Source organism: Triticum dicoccoides, chromosome 1B, assembly GCF_002162155.2.
Source record: "Triticum dicoccoides isolate Atlit2015 ecotype Zavitan chromosome 1B, WEW_v2.0, whole genome shotgun sequence".
NCBI lineage: Eukaryota > Viridiplantae > Streptophyta > Magnoliopsida > Poales > Poaceae > Triticum > Triticum dicoccoides.
The window spans coordinates 283,077,540-283,094,766 of NC_041381.1; the positions used below are offsets into that span (position 1 = coordinate 283,077,540).

General features: G+C 48.9%; 1 protein-coding gene across 2 annotated transcripts in view; it reads left to right on the forward strand.

The window, feature by feature from the left end:
* The first annotated feature begins 1,076 nt into the window (after window positions 1-1,076).
* Window positions 1,077-17,227, forward strand: part of LOC119331314 — a 19,704-nt gene continuing 3,553 nt past the window's right edge. The window contains exons 1-14 of one of the 2 annotated variants that reach the window (XM_037604493.1): window positions 1,077-1,464; window positions 2,688-2,815; window positions 2,900-3,032; window positions 3,457-3,613; window positions 3,692-3,770; window positions 4,008-4,048; window positions 4,184-4,300; window positions 4,436-4,516; window positions 5,101-5,160; window positions 5,292-5,343; window positions 5,545-5,625; window positions 8,443-8,490; window positions 9,609-9,644; window positions 10,484-10,558. In XM_037604493.1, the coding sequence (XP_037460390.1) occupies window positions 1,305-1,464; window positions 2,688-2,815; window positions 2,900-3,032; window positions 3,457-3,613; window positions 3,692-3,770; window positions 4,008-4,048; window positions 4,184-4,300; window positions 4,436-4,516; window positions 5,101-5,160; window positions 5,292-5,343; window positions 5,545-5,625; window positions 8,443-8,490; window positions 9,609-9,644; window positions 10,484-10,558 (1,248 nt within the window). In that variant the 5' untranslated portion in view covers window positions 1,077-1,304. The remainder of the gene's footprint in view (window positions 1,465-2,687; window positions 2,816-2,899; window positions 3,033-3,456; window positions 3,614-3,691; window positions 3,771-4,007; window positions 4,049-4,183; window positions 4,301-4,435; window positions 4,517-5,100; window positions 5,161-5,291; window positions 5,344-5,544; window positions 5,626-8,442; window positions 8,491-9,608; window positions 9,645-10,483; window positions 10,559-17,227) is intronic. The other variant, XM_037604483.1, reaches the window with a different exon arrangement.

Below are 17,227 nucleotides of genomic sequence, written 5' to 3' on the forward strand. Positions count from 1 at the left end.
GGGAGGGAGGAGAAGGGCAACTGGGACATAGGGAACCAAGGGAAGGGAAGGAGAGAAAGAAGGCTTCAGGCGTGGCCGCTCTCGTTGCCCTCACCATTACACTGCCTCGTGGTTCTGCCATCTTTGTTGTTCAGTCTGTGCGGTGTGTGTGTTGGGGGGGGGGGCAGGGGGTGCAAACCACTAGACGGGGTGGGGATACATGGTGAGATTGCCGTTGTCGTCGAACAACCTCCGAGCAACCTCGTCATATCTGGCAGTCGCCCGTTCTACATTTTGTGGCGTTTTCGACCACGGGGCAAACGCAGGATGGTGATGTCGGAGGCGGAGGCGGACACATCGGCCGGGCCGGCCCGACCATTGCCTCGGCTTTCCTCTCCCACTCGATTTCATTGGCCTCGTAGTTAAGGGATCCCGAGTCGCTGCTACCCCTGCACATTGCCACACGGGGTGAGGTCCGGATCATTGGGAAGTAGGGAATCGGGGCTGCAGTGGGAAACCCTAACGTGGTTGTACTATGAGGAAGAAGGGAAGGGACAGATCGAGAGGACGAGGAGATCGTGTGCGGGGCAGACCAGACGGTGGCAGAGATCTTTGTGTGAGACCGTTGGATCTAGTCACGGTTAGTGTTAAACATTGGCATGTTTTGGATCGTTAGATCACATGGTTAAACGTCTGAGATGATTTGGATCTGCCTCTTTCGTGCTTTTATATGAAGGTAGTAGATAACACCCTGCTTTTATATAGGGTAGTAGATAAGGGTATGTACAATGGGGGCAGCACCATGCTGCTGCCCCGCCGGTGCACGTAAGCAAATGGAATTGAGACCATCGCTTCAATCAAGCACCACCCAACGCAAAACTGCCTCCTATGATTTATATTGGCCCCACTTAGTTAATTTTCTATCCAACTTTTCACCGTTATCATCCTTCACCTTGCTTTTTGTGTGTGTAGGCAGTATGGTCCTCCTGCACTTTCTCAGGCAAGAGGCGGACTCCTCTGCAGGAAGTGGTTTGCCTCTGCAAGCATTATTTTTAGCTGAGTTGGACTTTGTGAACGTATGCTGGGGCATCGGTCCAGCGTGGCCCGTTGGCCATGCTCTAACACCCAAACACACGGCGAAAGTGATCAAATTCGAGTACAGAGCTTTCCTAGGTCTCCGCTCGCTTGAAGGCAAGCAACCACCGGCTGTTGCAGCCACGGCACCAACCTCTACACCTCCCGGTGACCATACCCACCCTTCCAACGGCACCTCCACCTACCGCCGGCGAACTCGTCCCCGTCGCTCTCCAATCTTCCCACCGGAGATGACGACGACAGAGGGTCTGGTGCCGATCACGCGGGACTACCTCGCGCGCTACTACGACAAGTACCCGCTGCCCCCGATCCCCGACGGCGTAACCGCCCTCTCTGCCCGCCTCCGCGCTCTGTCCGCCGAACTCGCCGCCGCTTCTCCCTTCTCCCCCGGTGAGCGCTTTATCTGATGCCTCGCTGCGATTCGCTTGCTTCTCGACCCCGCTGCTGCTACCTTTGATCTTACTACGATTCCTGAAGAGTGGAATGGGTACAGTAATCTTGTTCGGTTCTTCTAGTGCGGGTAGTTTCCTGCTCGGGGCATGGTAGAAATTGGAGGCTGCTTCCCTTTCTTCGGTCTAGCCAGACTCAAAACGATTAAAATCAGTTATTGCCAGCACAATAACTGAGGTGGGTATGCTTCTCAGGGTTTGTACGAGTTCGGTTCCTTTTCCCTATTATATGCAGAATTTGGTCAGTGGCTAACTAGTAACTAGTGCTGTTATCTTGTACTAATTGACTTTAAAGTTTAGTCTTAGAAGCTGAAACTGCAGCAGGATTTGATCCTTGGCATGCACTAATTATAATTGGCCTTTCTATAGTGCTTCTGTTAGCCGCGTGGATGTTTGTTTTGACAGGGGCGTCTAGTTTGTTACATTCGGGTGCTGCTCATTAGTCCTGGAAGCCATTTATGTTTCATCTTTGTAGTAAGATTGTATGGGATCTACCTGTAAAAGACCTGTGCGTTACAAAGGGTGCCATATGGTTAATTTTAGTTAAGACAAACAGGAAAAATAAATTATTAGAAATATGAAGGGAAAATCCCCTGTACTTGTACGGTGGGTGCTCACATTAGCAATGGAAAAAACAAATGTAACTCTCTTAGAAAGGGAAAGTAGGCGGGAAATTGGTAGCAGGGACAATGGTTTTGTAATTAACATTTTGAAATGGAAATCTCCATTTTGGCCTTAAATCCTGAATGAATACGTTTTGGCCACTTAGTTGACATACTGGTACCGACCCCACTTATCAGTGAGATGATCAGTAAAAAGCAAGATGAACTTAGTCCATAGAAAAAGGTCAAGTCCCATTAAATATAGAGAAATATGCATGCTAGCATAAGTTATGAGTGGCAGATCTCATGCGTTGGTTTCTTGCGACGTGTGTTGTAAATCCATGCAGGGTGTTGTTAGCAGAAGTTTTACGAATGTGTAAGGGTTAATGCTAAGATTAAAACCATTTCATATTGTACCTTACTATCTAAGAAAAGAAGTAGATTTTCACTAGGACATCAGCTGCGACTCTTTGGCTTGCTAATTATGGAACATTGCTTGGGTGATCTTTCTGAAGCAAGTATTGTTCTGACATGATAAATCTATCTGTTTTGCATGTCCAAGAGGAGGAGCACTTGAAACAAGAGGCATCTGGTGTACCTGCCCATAAAATAGATGAGAACATGTGGAAGAACAGAGAACAGATGGAAGAGATTCTGTTTCTGCTTAATAAATCTCGTCGTCCAGTTGCTGTAAGTTTAGTTCTGAATCTTGCTGCAAGGATGACTCCTACCTTTCAATTTTGTAGCTAACATTTGTCATGTGCTTGCGACCAGCTTCAACAGAAGTCCACACCAGAAGACGCTGAGATAGTTTCCACACTTGATGATTGTGAAACTAAATTGAAAGAGATGTTGAAGAAGTTAGAACAGTTTCAGCTAAAAAATGCCGATAATGTTTTCAATACAGGTTGACATTCTTTCCTTCTGCTTACTTTACTGTTAACTGTTTTACCCATTGAAACTTGTATTACTGTGCACCCAATAGTTTTGTACTGGTTGTTTTCTAGCATGTCCTGGACATAGATGATTGAATCTCCTTTCCATATAATTTCCCTGGAGCCCTTCACTGTTTCCTGAGATTTTCCTCAGTTGTTAATCCCAGAGTCCCAAATATTAGCTTACTATGATATTTTTTAGACCAACTAGCTTACTGTGATATGCTATATGATATCTCTTGTTCTATTTTGTGACGAGTCTGTACCATGTTGCCTTCCTGTCATTTTTGAACTATTGATTTCTGGAACTGAATTTTGTATAGTAAAACAGTACTTCTTTTATCATGTTAATTGCCTTATCATTTGGTATTTGACCTGCATTTACAACATCTGTAGTTATGACATACATGCCACAAGACTTCCGTGGTACACTGATCAGGCAACAGCGAGAACGCTCTGAGAGAAATAAGCAAGCGGAGGTTGATGCTGTAGTTAGTGCTGGTGGAAGCATTCATGATAGATACGCATTGCTATGGAAGCAGCAAATGGATAGGTTCTTCTCATTTCATTTATCGGTCTACAAATTTTCATTATCAATAAATTTATAATTACTTTCCATTTTGGTATGTAGGCGGGTGCAATTAGCGCAGCTTGGTTCTGCAACAGGTGTATATAAGACACTTGTTAGGTACTTGGTTGGTGTTCCACAGGTTAGCCAAATTGTTCGATTCATATTCACCATATTTGATGATGATGATGAGAACATCGTTATTCTAAATTTGAGATAACACTGGATTATTACGAATTTCATTCCATCTAATATTGTCATATCATTATCAAGATGTAAATTGTTGAATGTTCCCTTAAGTAGTTATTATTACTCCTTTTAGAATGCAATGTTACATGGTGGCATAGTAACACCCATTTTCTTGTGCTGACCATTGCAGGTGTTATTGGATTTTATTCGACAAATAAATGATGCTAATGGGTATGCATGCTACTATTTTTATCGTAACACAAGTTAGCATGTACTACCGTGTACATGGAGTGAAGGACAAATATTGAATGTTCCTTTAAGTACTTATTATTGATGACATTTTTTTCTATTGAATTTTCTCGTCAGACCTATGGAAGTGCAAAGAGAGCGCTATGGGCCAGCACTATACACACTTACAAAACTGGTGCTTGCAGTTCGGTTATATCTACATCTCTCTTTGGCACGATATGGACAGAAGAAAATGTGAGTGAGTTTTTATTTGAAAGAAGAGTATACGCTTTTTAACTAGCCATAGAATATCTTGCGGGAACTAGCTCTGTTTGCATATGCCCCTTTTAATTCTAATAACTCTGAAACTCTATTTGAAAAAATAAACAGAGGGAAGGATGACATTGCTGTGTTGCAGCAGGCAGTGGTTATATACACCGAGGAATTTGGGAAGTTCACTACATTCATCGGGTACTATAATTTCATTATCAACCTTATCTAGCTAACAATAGTATGTTGATTTTCTATGTTCCCATTTTCCATACTAGTGCTTCACATATACGTTTAAAATTTTGACTCGCAATCATCTTCTATTCATACTCTGCAAATACTTAGATTCAAAGAAGAAATACATAATATTGTACAACCTTATTTCTGTGGGCTACAAGATTCAATAAGTTTGGCTTCCTGCTTCTTCACATGGTTTTGATACATTTTGGACCTAATAGCTATTTCTTTTCTTTTTGCTCTGAGTGTTTTACTTTGAGGCATTGTTTAACTTGTTAACTTGATCTTAGCATCTTTGTTGTCGAACTACTTTATTGTATCATTTAGCATTTGGTGCCTACTGATTTCAGCAAATAATTATCAAATGTAACCTATAAATAACACGAAGAAGTCTAATCTACTGTAGGAAGTTAGATGCTGATCATGCAATGCAGGTTCACCAGCCTCAGCCTGAATAGATCCTAATATATGACATGCAGAATTTCTTACTTCTATTTATGACTGTTAACACTTAACACTCTGTTAACTGCTGTGAGAAACCATTGCAGTGAGGTTTTTGTGAATGCCCCATTCTTCATATCTGCTGAGGATGCAGGTGCTGATTCGAGGTACTTACTCGATTCAGTGCAAATTTGATGCATTTTGCTGTGCTTATTTAGCATTAGCTCGCTAGGAAGCATGGAGAAGTTTTGGAAGGGCTTTCAGAACTGAAAGACTCTTGTTTTTACACTTTATGTAGGAAAAACGATGAGTACCGAGAAACCATTATTCCAGCGGGAAAGACACATGAGGTACCATTTTAATTTGACACAGTTTTTTTTTGGCTCATTAATGAACTAAAACCACGACACATATTTTGGATTGGAGGGAGTACGAAATGCAAATTTGGTTTACAGTTACCTAAATATTTGAATATTAGTTTGGAACATCTGTCAGCTGTTTGGCAGTAGGGGTTTCAAAATGCTTATGTTCTGTCAATCATTATTCTACAGGTTATTTTAAGTGTTGAAGCTGTCAACTCATATATTGCATGGGATTTCTCATTGCAACAAGGGGCCCTCAGCACACTGCTGGTACTCTGTCCAACCCCTACTGCCAAGAAACACAAAATGATTAGCAATTTCCTATTGTGTAGTCATAATCTTTATGCTATTTGGAGTTGATTTTAACTGTTTTGATTGCTGTGTTATACTTCTATTTGTTTTCAATAGCTTAGTGAGCATGAGTATGGGTACCGGGGACTTCCTTATTCAATTACTTTATGCAAATATATGACAATGTTGTGTTTATATAGTCTGATGTAACCAATCTGTTAAGATCATGCCGGAGCTATCCAGATACAAAGATATTCATCCAACTAACCCAACTACGGAGATATATATGCATTGTGCTGACTCCTTTCCTGAGTATGCCGTGTGGTATGGCTGGTGCTCCTTATGCGCCGCCTCCCATACTGTCCTTCAAAATATGACTTACAATTGAAACTATTATTGTATGTGTCCCCTCCGTTTCTTTTTACTCTGCATATAAGATTTGTCTAAAGTCAAATTTCATAAAGTTTGTCCAACTTTTACAGTAAAAATATTAACATCCACAATACTTATACAATATGAAAATTAATTTCATGATGCATATAGTTATATTGATTTCGTATTATCAATGTTGGTATTTTTCCTATAAAGCTAACTTCAGACAAATCTTATATGTGGAGTAAAAAGAAACGGAGGGAGTATATATGTTAATATATTAACAAAATGATTACATGTTTCATATTTATTGAACTCTTCCACGTGTAGTTCCATCTCTAACAACCATGATAGTTCTATCCGACATTATACTTTGTAAGGTGTGTTAATACAACAACAACAACGACAAAGCCTTTAGTCCCAAACAAGTTGGTGTTGGCTAGAGCGGAAACCCATCAGATATCGCATAATGGCTTTTATCTCTCCGAACTCAGTGTTGTTGACCCGCATGAGTTTAAGAGGGGTGTTGAGTTATAATATAGTGTTGTGTAGCCTTTGTATTTTCTCTGTTGTATAAGGGACTTTCTGCATATTTCCTGCACTTGTACATGTATACATACTGGCCTATGGCCCCGTGGAATTACAAGTTGTTCCCATAACACCTGGATGTGCAATTTTGCAGAAAATGGCCACTTTCTTCCCCACACTATAAATACCCCTTCCCGCTTCAGATAGGGTTACCTCTTGAGTATTTCTTTCATATCTACTCCGGAAAAAGATTTTGATGTAGGGTGGAACCCTAATGGATGATCTTTTTCACACTTGGAGGGGGGAAAAGGGATGAACAACAAGAACAACAAGAGGAAATCACTCAGACAAACCCAAATCACACATCCACTAGAATAGCATACATGAGATCCACAAGTATGCAAGAACAATCAAGGGAAAATAGCACAAAGGTAAGGTTCTTCCCACTCCAAAGGAGGTGAGTGATGATAGTATTCTCCAAGAGGAGGTCGTGATATCCACTTGGGATCTTCTCCTAGGAGGTCTTGATCTCCAAGAGGAGTGGTAGATGAGCAAAGCTCTCTCTAGATAGTCTCATACACTTTGGTAACCCTAATTTTGAGCTGGGGGACGAGCACTTATAGCCTAGGGAAGATTTGGGGGAAAAACAGGGGTACAAGGGTCATTGGCCCCTAATGCACGCATGCATGGTCGGGGTGGTCCGGGCAACCTGGGAGGAGGGTCCGGGCACCCGGGGGTCGAGGTCTGGGCACCTGGGGTGGTGCCAGGGGGAGGGGCCGGGCACCCGCAATGTCCAGAAACTTTGCCCTCCAGTGGCCGCAAGTCCGGGCACCCGGGGGTCCATTTGTCAGGGCACCCGGGGTGTCGGGAGAGCCTCCGGTGTTTCGCGTCTTGGGAGTTTCTCTTTCTCTTGTGGCTCCCCGTGGACTTGGTGATCCTTCCTTGCTTTTCCATGGTCTTCTCCTTGATACCTAAGCATGCATAAAGTCTCCGCTTGAGGTAGAAGTCATTTCTCACATGAGCTCAAAGGAAGCTCAAAGAGGAAAGATGTGACCTCGGTTTCGATGGCACGTGCGCGAGCTCTCGTCATTGGCCCGCCTCGTGTTTGCGGTGGTGATGGAATGTCCATGGGATGCTCCGCATCAGATTTCCCACCACCCCAATCTCATTTCCTTCGATCTTTGGAGAAATTCTTGAGGGTATTTGGGCTTTTTGGCTTTGGTTCTTTTTGGTCTAGCAAAAATGTTGGTCATTTTGACCAAGACTCTTCACCAAACACATCCTCTTGTAATAGTGCGGGATCCCTACCAACTCAACGAAAATAAAATAGAGCCTTCTCGAAACCTCTGGGATTCTACGACTGGATCTATTCCTTTTGGGTTGTCGCCGATGACTCGACAATCATCATAAAGGGGACTATAACCTGACAATGCAATTAACAAACGCATTACTCCCTATAATTTTGTCATCAATTCCAAAACATCATTAGGGGCCTAGATGCACTTTCAAGTCACCTTGGTCCTGTCCAAATAGGAAAAACCCATTGGTCATCTCACTTATCGAAACACATACAAGAATACCTGACCGAGTCAGTTCGGTCCGTTGCAACAAATAATTACTCCCTCTGTAAACAATTGTAGGGCGTTAATTAGACTGCGAAAACGTCCTACATTTGTTTACAGAGCGAGTAGGTATTAAGTATTATTTGTTCTGACTTTCTAGGAAAAGTTCCCGTTTTTCTCGTTTCAATCCTTCAAACTTGACTGAAAAAAATAAATTGCGTATAATATTGTTATTTCACCTTCAGAAACTGGCCAGTTTGATGTACATTTCTCCTCACTGTTGTATGTGATTTGTGTTTTTACAATTCTGAAGTGAAAGATTTTATCTGGACAGGATATTGGCTTTCATGTGGAGTACATAAGCCCGTCACGGGAGAAAACGGTAGGTTTTTAAATTTTGGGATAATGTGACTATGTATTTTCTGTTCACAAAAGGAAGTGAAATATCCTGAAGATATCTACAGTTCGTCATTTGTGGATATTGATGATATTAATTCAATTAGTAGTAGTATGACTGCAGTAGTTTTCATGGTTTGGTGCTTAGATTCGAAGCTAGTTTCTAATGGTTAAATAGTGCTGATTGTTGTCTTGTTAGTAATTAAAAAAAAACTACTTTGTAACTGGCACACCTACACCTCAAATTAATTAAATGATTAATCGGTTGACCAGTTGTTATCTTGGAAGAAACTTGAGCATTTCCATTTTGCAATGAAAAGTATTCAAAATCACACATCCAGTTGAACTAACTTTTATATGTTTGTTTACCTAGTAACGGACAGGTTGCCTGTGGCTTTACAAACCAGTCATTGTCTTTGTTAGATACATATGCCTGCAAGATCCTATACAAGAGAATATGTATTGAGAGAATAGCTAAAATTATAACCGGGGTCCAACCCGAGTCCTACATGCCACCCACAAAGACTGTTCAACCCAAGTCCACGGTGGTCAACAAAAGTCTAAGCAAGCTCCATAAACCGAAGCAAGCCACCCAGGTCAACAGAAGTCCAACTGAGCCCTCATGGTCAGCAAGTTGATGGAAGAAGAGAAGATAAAAGACCAAGTCAAAGATGGAGCCCAAGCCAGAAAGCTATTGTGGAGGGAATCCCTCCTCCCATGGGCCACAATTTCCCTCCTAGCCTACTAGGATCCCATTGACTCATAGACCAAAGATCACCTCTTTCTACCCTCCCACCTCCTCATCTCAAGGGTAGCCTTTGTCATTTGTCAACGATCCCTATGCTAATAGCTCCCCATGGGCATGTAACTCATTCACGCCCCACTTGAACAAACTCAAGAAGAGTCTCCCCTACCCCTCAGAACTGACTTTCGAAAGGGGGTTGCGATTCGGAGTCTGAGAAACCTTGTAAGGCTTGGAACGTCAGGAGTCGTGGGACTTCGGAAGCAGCGATGCTCTGACTGTTCCGTATACATGTTCTATAAATTTATTTTGACCTTTATATGTCTTAATTGTTTTCTCTAATGAATGTATATGTTTTCCAGTTGATTCTTCCCTACCGACGGTATGAAGCTGACCAAGTGAGTTCACTTTAATGCTTATCCTCTTTTGCTTCGAAATATTCTACTTTTCAGGTTTGTGGTCCAATCAATATAGTTTTCATTCAAAGTGAGTTAGTTCCAAAAAAGGGTTTAATAGGTTATAGCATTAGCATGTTTATGTGTTCGACAGATCAGTCAAATTTTGTACTCCCTCTGATCCAAATTAATTGTCGCAGCTCTAGTACAACTTTGTACTGAAGTTGTACTAAAGCTGTGACAATTGATTTGGATCAGAGGGAGTATTATTCTTAGCATAGCAGTTTGCATGTTTAGGCTGGTGGAATACATCTTCAGCCGTCATAACATGGGCCACAGCGAGAGAACCACATGGTCTGTTGGCCGTTTGTATTACTAATGCAACAGTAACCAGCCAATCAAATGTATGAATCCCACCTTGATCTTGACCTTCGGTTCATCATCAGGTAATCAGAAACGTTGCAGTTAGGCACCATAGTTGATTACTATTGTCCAACCACCAAATTTATACCTCTATCCAACATTATTGATGTCATAGTCATTTGTTTTGCATATATTGCAATAAAATTTACTGTGGGGGCTCCCCTATAGTTTTGGTTTAGAAAAATGTGAAAACATATAGTTTTGCTAATAAATTGCTAGATGTACAATCCCAACCGGTTGACTAGGGAATGATTTAAACAGGGTAATGTTTGTCCTATTTTTGCTTTAATTATTCGACCGCCTTGCACAGGAAAAATCCTGGGCAAGAGTACTATTGCTTTAGCTTTTAGCAGCCATGGTGTAAGAGTAAAACCCGTATCTGCTCTTCTGATGCTTAACATTTCGTTTGTCCTGCACAGGGTAACTTTTGCACTGTTTTCGCTGGATCGTACAAGCTTGTATGGGACAACTCATATTCAACATTCTTCAAAAAGGTATTGACTGGAATCCTGTTCGTCATTTACAGTTTGTATATTTAGTGACTTGACTTTTTAGCCATTTCCTATTTGTTTATAATGTCCTGGAGAAACTGTAACTCCTTTTCCTGATTTGCATCTGGCAAACATCTCAGTTCATCTCCAAGACTGCTAGAATTTCTGCCTAAACTATATAGGACGTTTTTTGACACTAATGTAATGTCAAAAAACATCTTACATTATGGGCGGAGGGAGTAAAATATACTCCCTCCATCCGGAAAAGCTTGTCCCTCAAATGGACCATCTTACACTATGTTCTAGATACATCCATTTGAAGGACAAGTTTGGGACAAGCTTTTTCGGACGGAGGGAGTATAAGGCTAACACATGTTGCTTCGTAATAACTACTGCTTATGAAACCCACTGGCAGTGTGTTTACTAGGTTCAGTTTCTGTGACTATTGCTGGAACCTGCCATGCTGGACATGGATGGTATGACCCTTCTTTTGCCGAAAAAGGCTTTCGCCCCGCTTTATAAATAAAGGAAACCGTCACAGAGCACACATGCAAAGTCAAGTCTACACACACACACCCAAGTCTCACAACAAAGTACAGAGGTTCTGCTGAGGGCACAGCTCAACAAGCCCAAAGAAATAAAAGAACAGAACACGCCAGACGAAGATAACGCCTACTCTGGTTCCGGCGGCGGCGGCGGGGGCGGCGGCGACAGGCGGACGACCATCGAGCGAAGATCGGCGATGAAGGCTGAGATGGCGTTGCGGTCCCGGGGGTGGCTAAGCGGCCGCCAAAGCTGCAAGAAACCCGAGAGTTTGAAAAGAGCGTCAGAAGCCTGTCGGAGAGGCGTGTGCTGAATCACAAGCTTATTGCGGACAGTCCAGAGGGTCCAGGCAAGGACCCCGATCTCTAGCCAGCTAATGTGGCGAGAAGTCACGGGGGACATCTGGAGTTCGGCAAATAAGTCAAGGAAGTTGGTGTGGCACCAATTTCCACCGACCGCTTCGCGAAAGCAGCTCCAGAGGAACTGAGCGGACACACAGGAGAAGAAAATGTGGTTCGAGTCTTCCGGGACCCCATAGAGCGGGCAGATGCCAGTACCCAGGCCATTTCGCTTGCGCACCTCCACTCCAGACGGGACCCGACCGCGAATCCATTGCCACATGAAGATACGGATCTTCAGGGGCAGGCGGATGGACCACAACATCGATAGGGTAAGTGGGGCGGAAGATGGGGCGATGGCCATGTATAGCGACTTGGTGGAGATTTGGCCTGAAGGCTCAAGGCGCCATCGCACCAGGTCAGGGCCACCATCCACCATCGGTTCATGGAGAGCAACACAGTCAAGCAACTCACGCCAGGCGGCGGATTCCAAGGGGCCAAAGGCCCGCCGGAAAGCAAGGCGCCCTAAGTCAAGAAGGGCCCTATCCACAGAAATCACGGGATCGACGGAGATGGAGAATAGGCCGGGAAAGCGAGCCGCAAAGGGAGTGTCCTTGGCCCAGCGATCAAACCAGAACATCGTCGATGCTCCGGAGCCCACCGAGATGGAGGTCCCGATACGGAGGACCGGGAGGAGCTGGACAATCGACTGCCAGAACTGAGATCTGCCAGACTTCTGGCAAAAGGCGAGGGGTTGTCCGCGCAAGTATTTGTTCCGGATGATGTCAAGCCAAAGGCCACCGTGCCCTTGCGAGATGCGCCAAAGCCAGCGGGAGAGGAGGGCGATATTCATCCGTTTAGAGCACATGATGCCAAGGCCACCTTGCTCCCGAGGTTTGCAAATGTCAGGCCAACTGACCATATGATACTTCTGCTTGTCATTGTCGCCCGCCCAGTAAAAGCAGGACTGGACCTTGGCGATCTCCTTGTGAAGGGTCTCGTGGAGGCTGTAGAAGCTCATGAGGAACAAGAGGAGGCTGGAGAGGGAAGAGTTGATGAGGATAGTCCGGGCCGCTTTGGACAACCACCTCCCCTGCCATGGCTCGATGCGCGTTTGGAGCTTGGCCACGGAGGGGCGCAAGTCCGCGACGGTGAGCCGGGAGTCAGTAATGGGTGTCCCCAGGTAGGTTGTGGGGAAGGAGCCCATGCAGCAATTAAGCCTGTTGGCGATGGCCAAAGCCTCCGCGGGGGAGTATCCCATCACCATCACATCACTCTTGGCGAAGTTGATCTTGAGGCCCTACATCTGTTGGAAGCAGAGGAGGAGGAACTTGAGGTTGGAGATATCCGTCTCCGAGCCTTCAACCATGATGATAGTGTCGTCAGCATACTGGAGCATGGAGATCCCGAAGCCACCGGCGAGGTGGGGAGTAATCCCACGAATATGGCCAGCGGCTTTCGCCTTATCAAGGATGGACGCCAGCGCGTCCACGATCATATTGAACAAGAACGGGGAGAAGGGGTCGCCTTGTCGGACCCCACAAAGGGTGGGGAAGAAAGGGCCGATCTCACCGTTTATGTTCACGGTCGTGCGACCGCAAGTGTCTATTTGCATTACTCTCGTGATCCACCGGTCGTCGAAACCCTTTCGAAGAAGGACTTCCCGAAGGAAGGGCCAACTAACCGTGTCATAATCCTTATGGAAGTCAATCTTCAGAAAAACCGCCTTGGAGGTTTTTGATGCGAACCTCATGGAGGACTTCATGAAGGACTAGGACCCCATCCAGGATGTAACGGCCCTTAATGAAGGCTGACTGGTTGGGGTGCGTCACACGGTCAGCCAGCAGGGTCACCCTATTGGCGTACCCTTTGGCCAGGATCCGGAAGATCACGTTAATGACTGTGATGGGGCGAAATTGACGGATGTCGGACGCCCCAGGGACCTTTGGGATGAGAGAGATGATCCCGTAGTTGAGGCGTCCGAGATCAATGGCGCCTACGTAGAACTCGTCGAAGATAGCCATGACCTCTGGTTTAATCACGTTCCAGAAGGTCTGAAAGAATTTAACAGGGAGGCCATCCGGTCCAGGCGCTGAGGAGGGGTTCATGCCCTTGATGGCTTCCCAGACCTCCTGCTCGGAGAAGGGGGCCGTAAGGGCCGCGTTCTCCGTCTCAGACACCAACTGGGGACCAGACCAACAATCAGGGGCAAGAGAGAGGCCGCTCCGAGGAGCGGCAGAGAATAAGGATCTATAGAATCCGTCGACGTGGGATCGGATGTCGCGAGGGTCATGAAGGAGCATCTCACCATCCCACAAGAGAGGGATGGTGTTGCGTCTACGGCGGCCGTTGGCAATGGCCTGGAAGTATGTCGTATTCGCGTCGCCCTTCAAGACCCATTTCTGAGCACCACGGAGGCGCCAATAGGCCTCCTCATCGGTGTAAATCACGGAGAGCTGGTCTTCCAGGTCGTACCGGGAAAGCCACTCGTCCGGAGAGAGCCCCATTGAATCAGCGCGCAGGTAAGGGCCTAGATCGCGGATAACAACGCCTTCTTGCGCTCCCGAAGGTCACGACCCAGGTTAGCACCCCACCCCTTCATGAACTGCAGTCCGCGCTTCGCGCAGAAGTGCCACGAGTCAATGGCCGAGGGGGGGGGGTGGGTGGGCGCGAGCCTCGATCCACCGAGCGCCAACCGCATCGATGAACCCGGTTTGGGAGAGCCAGAAGGTCTCAAACCGGAATCGAGGGGTGATTGGCGGACGCTCGTCAGCAGAGGAGAGGAGCAGGGGGACATGGTCCGAGCCAATCCGGGTGATGGCGTGAAGGGAGGCAAAGGAGCAGCGGAGGTCCCACTCTGGGGACACTAGGACCCGGCCCAGGACGGACTGGGTCGGGGCGGCCTGCCGGTTGGTCCAGGTGAACCTGGCACCAATCCTATCAATTTCGCGGAGACCAAGGTCGGCAATGAAGTCATTGAACATTTGCATCTGTGCAAAGCAGACATTAGCATTGCTCTTGTCTTCCGCAACACGAAGGAGGTTAAAATCGCCACCCACCACCACCGGAAGGGAGGCCGCGAAGATCTTCCGGTGGAGCTCCTCGAGGAAGGCGGCAGACCGACTATGGTCTGCAGGCCCGTAGACGATGATGACCTCCCACTTGAAGTTGAGAGACCTCTTGAATAGCTCCATGCTCACAAAGAATTCCCCCCGGTCCATGCTTCCCACCTCAAAGGTGGCATCCTTCACGCCTAAAAGGATGCCACCCGAGTGGCCGACGCTCCCACTAGAAGGGAGCCAATGCCACGCAAAGAGGTGGGAGCTCAGATGGTCAAGCTCAGGGAGCGAGAATTCAAGACGCATGGTTTCTTGGATGGCAACTATGTCAATGTGTTCCTCACGCATGTACTATATGAGTTGTCGGCGTCGGCCATCATGGCTGAAACCGCGGATGTTTCAGAACAGGGCACGCATTAAGGCGCCATTGGGGGGCTGCTTGACCCCAGGACACGAGAGGCACTTTTAAGCACGGAGGGCCGCGGTGCGGGAGCGAGTGCGGCCACGGATTTTGACCACCCCCACTGGGGGGGGCACCTAACTGCCTCAACGCCGCCGAGGGAGGGGCCTCACCGGTCGAGGGCGGAACAGGAGGCAGAAGGAGAGCCGCACGGGCCTCCGCGAGCCTCCCATCAAGGATCTCGCGGGCGCGGATAGCCGCAATCTGGACTAGGGGGGGGGGCAACTTCCCCCCTGAATATGATCGCCGAGTCAGAGGCCACCTTTGCAAGGTTGCCAAGAGGAATCGACTCAAGAGCAGAGAAGGAGCAAGACGAAGCCGAAGGGGGAACGGCAGGCGTACCTGGCTCCAGGTTTCGAGTAGCAGCACGGATCTCCGCCCGCTCGGTGATGGGCAGAGCCGGACTGCCCTCCGGGTGAGCAGCATCCAACCGAGCACTCCGACGGGACGCAACCACCGGGGAAGATGCCGACCGGCCACGACGCGAGTAGGCGGCGGACCGTGGAGGGGGGGCTGGGCGGCCACGGGGGTGGTCACCCGAGCCTCCCCATCCGTGGTCAGGGCCCCCACAGGTGAAGCCAGAAGAGTGGACACGGAGCAGCTGAGGAGGAGCGGAGTCGGGTTCAGAGCCGGGGCCGGAAGCAGCAGGGCCGGAGGCGCCTCGGGAGGGGTGGGCTGAGCGGCCGCGGGATGCGACGCCGGAAGGGGGGCGTCAGCCACCGGGGCTTCGGCCACCGCTGGGGAGACCACCTGATCGACCAGGAGCAGACTGGGGTCCGGAGTAGCCGCCGAGGGGAGGACCCAGTCCGGACCCAGCGCGACGGGAGCAGCCGAGGAGGGAGAGCGTGGTGAAGAAGCCGGGCAGACGACCAGGCCGACACTGGAGATGTCGCTCGTCTCGGAGGAAGTCGTCGCAGAAGCCGAGGGACCGCCGAAGGCCTGGCTGAGCGCGGCCTGGCGGCCCTTGCCCCCGGTGGCAGGAGGAGGAGGCGAGGGGGAAGGGGAGCGGGAGTCCTCCGAACCCCCCTCCTCATCCGAGTGGTGGGAGCGGGCACGGTGACGTCCGTGGTAGTCCCCGTCGGCCCCCGGGTTGCCACCGGGGAGGCCGGCGTCGAAGGAGCGGGGGCGGCCGACGTGGTTGGGAGGCTCGGGGGAGATCCTGAGGTCAAAGCCCTGGTCGTTGAAGAAAACTCGGACGGTGATGCGGAGCTTGGAGGAGTCGAGACACTTGACCTTGACCCGGACCTCCTCCTCTTTGCGCAGAGAGAGCTCATCGACCACCACCACCTTGCCCAAGAGACGGGACATCTGGCGGATGACGAGCTCAGACCGCGCAATATCAGGGAGGCCGGCCACAAGGATCCAAGCGGTGTCAAGAACGGCCACGTCCTGAGCATCAAGGACTGGCTCAGAGATGTCGACAACCAGCTGGCTGAGAGCGAGCGTGATCCGGCCACTGCGCGTCGCGTAGCCGTAGCTGACGGAGTCGGGGAAGACGACGGTGAAGATGTGGCCAGCGGTGGGGGTGACCGCCCAGTCCCACTGGTGACGGTAGAGGTGGTTGAGCTCGGCCTCGATCATCTCCGGGGAGGCCACCCCGTTGACGACCGTGACGACCACCTGGAGGGAGGGAGAGGGAGGCGGCACGTCAGGGACCTCGAGGTGGAAGAAGCCCAACCCCTCGATGCCGTGGCCGTACATCATGAGCTCGGACATCATCGGACGGTCCGGGCACAGGAGGGCCAGGTGCCCATGATCCTTGCAGAGGTAGCAGCACTGGGGGTTGACGCATTCGACTTGCGAGTGGCCCGCCACCCCGCAATTGAAGCACAGAGGGCGGGGAAGGCCGGAGACGGGGCCCGGAGCGGAAGAAGAGCGCAGAATCGGAGGGGTAGGGCTGGACTGGACGCCCCGCCCCGCGCCGCAGCGCTTCTTCTTGGCGGGGCCGGAGCGCCCACGGGCAGGGTCCCCGCCAGGAGCAGCAGCCGCGGTCGAGGGTGCGGACGCCACCGCATGAGGCGGCACGTACTTCCGCACGGGAGGCGCCGGAGGCTGGGCAGGGCCGCGCGGAGAGGTCGGCCGAGAGGACCGAGGAGGAGAGGGAGATCGAGCGCGACGGGGAGCAGGGGAGGGCGAGCGGCGTCGGGAGGGCCAGTCGCCCGAAGGAGCCGGACAGGGGGAGCGGGATCGTCCCCGCGAGTCGCGGTGGCTCGGGGAGCGGCGGTCCGCGTGACGGCCCTCCTGGAGGTCACGCAGCTCGCGGCACAACTCC